Source organism: Chaetura pelagica, unplaced genomic scaffold (genome assembly GCF_000747805.2).
Source record: "Chaetura pelagica isolate M959 unplaced genomic scaffold, ChaPel_1.0 scaffold250, whole genome shotgun sequence".
Lineage (NCBI taxonomy): Eukaryota > Metazoa > Chordata > Aves > Apodiformes > Apodidae > Chaetura > Chaetura pelagica.
Genome location: NW_009951929.1, coordinates 148,359 through 152,429, shown reverse-complemented (window position 1 = coordinate 152,429; position 4,071 = coordinate 148,359). Strand labels below are relative to the sequence as shown.

Genomic DNA, 4,071 nt, shown 5'->3' with positions numbered 1-4,071 from the left:
CATCCCTGGGGGTGTTGAAGGGCAGGTTGGATGGGGCTTGGAGCAGCCTGGGCTGCTGGGAGGTGTCCCTGCCCATGCAGGGGGGTTGGATCTAGATGATCTTTCAGGTCCCTTCCCACCCAAACCATTCCCTACTCCGTGATTTTCTGGCTCTAATCCCGACCTTGGAGTGTGGTTTGTCCCACACATGGAGGAGGTGGGACAAGCAGAAGGTCGGAGCTGATTTCCTGCATCAGGGGAGGCACAAGGGCTCAAACATCCTCCCTGCACTGTGGGGTGGAGATTTTCTTGGTGTCCTGCAGGAATTTCCAGATACCAAAGGCAAAGAGTCAAGTTTTCCAAAGTTCCCCATCTTGATGTGTGGGATGGGAGGTGAGAGGAGATTTCCAGGTGCCTCTTTCTCTGGACACAAGAGGGAATTAGACTTCACCCCTGTGCAGCTCAACCTCCCTCTCCTTACATGAAGCTTCATTTGTGATGGGAATCCTCTCAGTTCCTGGTCTAACAGGAACATCCTGATAAATCCAGCCAGTTGGAACCAGGATTTGGTGTTTAAGGTGTTTGCTCCTGCAGCTTTGATGCTTCCTCCCCAGTTCCTGAGCCAGTGATGCCACAAACCAGTGGGACTCAGTCCCTGAATCCATGGGGCACCCTGGAATTTTCCCCTCCCCAGCCTCGGAAGCGAGAGGCCGTGGCCAAGCAGCAGGGACATGGGATTGGTGGGGAAGGAGATGAGGACCAAGTCCCTTTCTACACCATTTCATTTCTTGGTGTCTGCCCCTCCCAAAACACACGGTGTTGGTGCTGGGGGAGCTTCACCCCTCCAGCATCTCCCCAAAACCTCCTTTTCCCCTTTCTTTTCCCGCAGATATTAAGTTCCCGCCGCCGGATCCCGGAGAAACGTGAGGAACAAGAACCCCAAAATCCTTTCTCAACTACTGTACAGGATGAAGCAGCAGAAGCTTCTTAAGTTAGAGCCGGGCTTGCTCACCTCGTAGACAGTGTGTTTAGGTTATTTATTTATTAAATTAGAACAATGTTCATGCGGCCTCTGCCACTGGTGTTCGTGCTGCCGCGGGACTGGGAGGCGGTTGCTTCCGTTGGGTTCATTTTTCTCTCTTTGGGTTGTTCTCTTTTTGGTTTTTTTTGGGGTGTGGGGGAGCTGGGGAAGGGGAGGAAGCAGCTGGTGGGATGGAATGGAATGGAAAGGAATGGAAAGGAAAGGAATGGCTGTACTTGGGATTGTCACCCTTCATCCAACGCGCACAACGGGAGCCGCGCGATCCCACGCGGAGGTCGCACGTTGCTTTTGGTTTCCTTCACATCCCAGAGATTCTTCCAGTGGAGCAGGAGCCCAGGAGCTGGGAGCTCCAGCTGGAGAGTGGCTGGGTTTGTGTTTCTCATGCCTTAGCTCTGCTGGAAGCTGTAATGAGGGGTCGGGTCGTTAGCATCAGGCAGGGGGAGGAGTCAGGAGGACAGAGCAGAGCCCGCTCAGAGGCAGAGGTGGTGGTGGTGGGGTAGGAGCCACCACCACTCCCTTCATCACAGCTCCACAGTATTTTCCTGCTGCTAGTTTTGAGTGCCAACCTCCTACCTTCAACCAAAGTCGTGTTCCTGGTGGGCTGTGGGGCAGCCTGGGGTCCCCAGGCTGCTGGAAGAGCCCAGCAGCCTCACCAACAAACTCACGTGTCGGGGAGCTCTGCCCAACCCAAGCGAAGCTCGTCGGCCATCCTGGCTGGGAGGAGCCCTGTCCATGCCAGATCCTTCTCCAGCTGAATGTCAGTCCTCATTGGAAACCGTTGCAAGTTCTGCTTTCTAGTAGTATTTGTGTGATAAAATGTGGAAACCCCCTTGGAGTGTACGAGCTGTACACCAGGGTGATCCCCACACCCATCCCCTGGGTGGGCAGAGTCCAACATCCCTAAAAACCCTTCAGTCACCTCAAGTCTTGATGCTTCAGAGCCCACGGAGAACAAATTTGTCACAGCTACTTGTTTTTAGCTCAAAATGTCCCACCTGGATGCTCTGGACAGCATGGAGCCCACAGACCAAGGTGACTTCCCAAGTCTCATCAGAGTCACTTCTGTGGTTCAGATGGAGAACCTGGTCCTTCTAAAATAAAATTGCCCGACCCCGTGAGCACAAAAGCCTCTGTCCTTGGTACCCGAGTCCCTCATCAGCTACAGATTCTTCTTCTGTCCTTATGGACTTCTTTGCCATCTTCAGAAAACTCTTCTGTGGCAGCTGGTTCACGCACAAGGAAGGAAAACCTGTGGAATTGCAGTCTCAGCAGGGAGGTCCTTCAGGCAGCTCTGGATGCCAAGGTCTGAAGTCAACTTGACCACAAGCTGCTGATCTTCAGAGCAAACGTTCTCCTGGGCTGGCTGGTTCCCAAGTTTCTCGTTGAAATTTCTTTAGGCCTAGAAGGAAGAGCTTGGGAAGACCTTGGGAAGACCTTGGGAAGACCTTAGAGCTTTGAGGAGACCTTAAGGCTTTGAAAAGACTTTGAGGAGACCTTAGGGCCTTGAGAAGAGACCTTCAGGCTTTGAGGAGACCTTAGGGTCTTGAGAAGACTTTGAAGAGACCTTTAGGCTTTAAGAAGACTTTGAGGAGACCTTAGGGTCTTGAGAAGACTTTGAAGAGACCTTCAGGCCTTAAGAAGACTTTGAAGAGACCTTCAGGCCTTAAGAAGACTTTGAGGAGACCTTAGGGTCTTGAGAAGACTTTGAAGAGACCTTCAGGCTTTAAGAAGACTTTGAGGAGACCTTATAGCTTTGAGGAGGCCTTAGAGCATTAAAAAGACTTTGAGGAGGCCTTAGGGCTTTGAGGAGACTTTGAGGAGACCTTAGGGCTTTGAGAAGACTTCATTGTAGACTAATGACTAACCACAACCTTGAAGTAACCTCTACTGACTCCTGAGTCTTCTCCAGATCCTGGTATTTTTGGGAAGAGTCCCCTGAGCTCTTGGAAACGTCACGATCGGGTCTTTTCCCCGCGCTGGAGCACCTTGGTCTGCAGAAGCCCCAGAGGTCCTGCTGTCCCCTGCAGGCACAGAGGGTGACACTTTGCTCGAGGTGATGGGGTCACATTAAGCCAAGCAGCTTCTGGAAAAGAAGGATCCCAACCACAGCTCCTCCTGGGGAAAAAAAAATCCCCCTTTTCCATCCACGTCGCCCTCGGGAGCAGCTTTGTCCATCCCTGGTGCTGCTCTCCCCATCCCTGACTCCCTCCTCATTTTTTAAACCCATTTCCCTTCTGGGTAGATAGGAGAAAAAGAAAATATATATATAAAAAAAAGAACAATAATAAAATCCCACCTGGATTTGTTGTTTTTAGAGCTCTTCTCCACGTCCTGCCCCTTCCAAAAGCTTTTCTGCTCGCTTGGCTTTTTCTTCCTCATCAACCTGGAATCATCATCTATGATCATCTCTCAATTCAAGGTGTAATAATGGGTTGTTTTTGGGGGTGGTTTGTTGGGGGTTTTTTTGGTTTATTGGTTGGTTTTGGGTTTTTTTTTTAAAAAAAATGTAACAGGTTTTTAAAGGATTAGGAGAAAAATAAAAGGAGATTTAGGTAAACACCAGCAAAATTGTCTGAGGAAAATGGATCCTGGTCTGAACTTGAGGAATGATCAGGAAAAAAACCTGCAGTGAGGGAAGGAAAACTTGGCAAAAGTGACATTTTTTCGAAAGGATGTTTTAATTATTAATGTCTGAGTGATTGTATTAGATCAGCAATAAAGACTCTGTAATCTCAAAACACAAATAAAACGTGGGAATAAAAGAAAATGGGTTTTTCAGAGCGATTTGGGGGCCTGGAAGGGGGGAGGTGGGGAAGGGTTGGGGCTGGGAGGGGTTTTTTTGGGGCGGGGAAGGGAATATTTTGGGCTGGGAAGGGGATATTTTGGGCAGGGAAAGGGATATTTGGGACTGGGAGGGGATATTTTGGGCTGGGAAAGGAATATTTGGGGCAGGGAAGTGGGTATTTTGGGCTGGGAAGGGGATATTTTGGGCAGGGAGGTGGGTATTTTGGGCTGGGAAAGGAATATTTGGGACTGGGAGGGGAAATTTT

General features: G+C 50.0%; 2 protein-coding genes across 2 annotated transcripts in view; both read left to right on the top strand.

Annotated features, from left to right (window-relative positions):
* The window catches only part of AHCYL2 (adenosylhomocysteinase-like 2), a 31,126-nt gene extending 30,526 nt beyond the window's left edge, over positions 1 to 600 (top strand). Inside the window, exon 18 of the mRNA XM_009996373.1 lies at positions 594 to 600. Within this exon, the coding sequence (XP_009994675.1) occupies positions 594 to 600 (7 nt within the window). The remainder of the gene's footprint in view (positions 1 to 593) is intronic.
* A 7-nt stretch (positions 601 to 607) lies between these two features.
* The window catches only part of STRIP2 (striatin interacting protein 2), a 26,436-nt gene continuing 22,972 nt past the window's right edge, over positions 608 to 4,071 (top strand). The window contains exons 1-2 of the mRNA XM_009996361.1: positions 608 to 719; positions 869 to 902. Coding sequence (XP_009994663.1) covers positions 608 to 719; positions 869 to 902 — 146 coding nt within the window. The remainder of the gene's footprint in view (positions 720 to 868; positions 903 to 4,071) is intronic.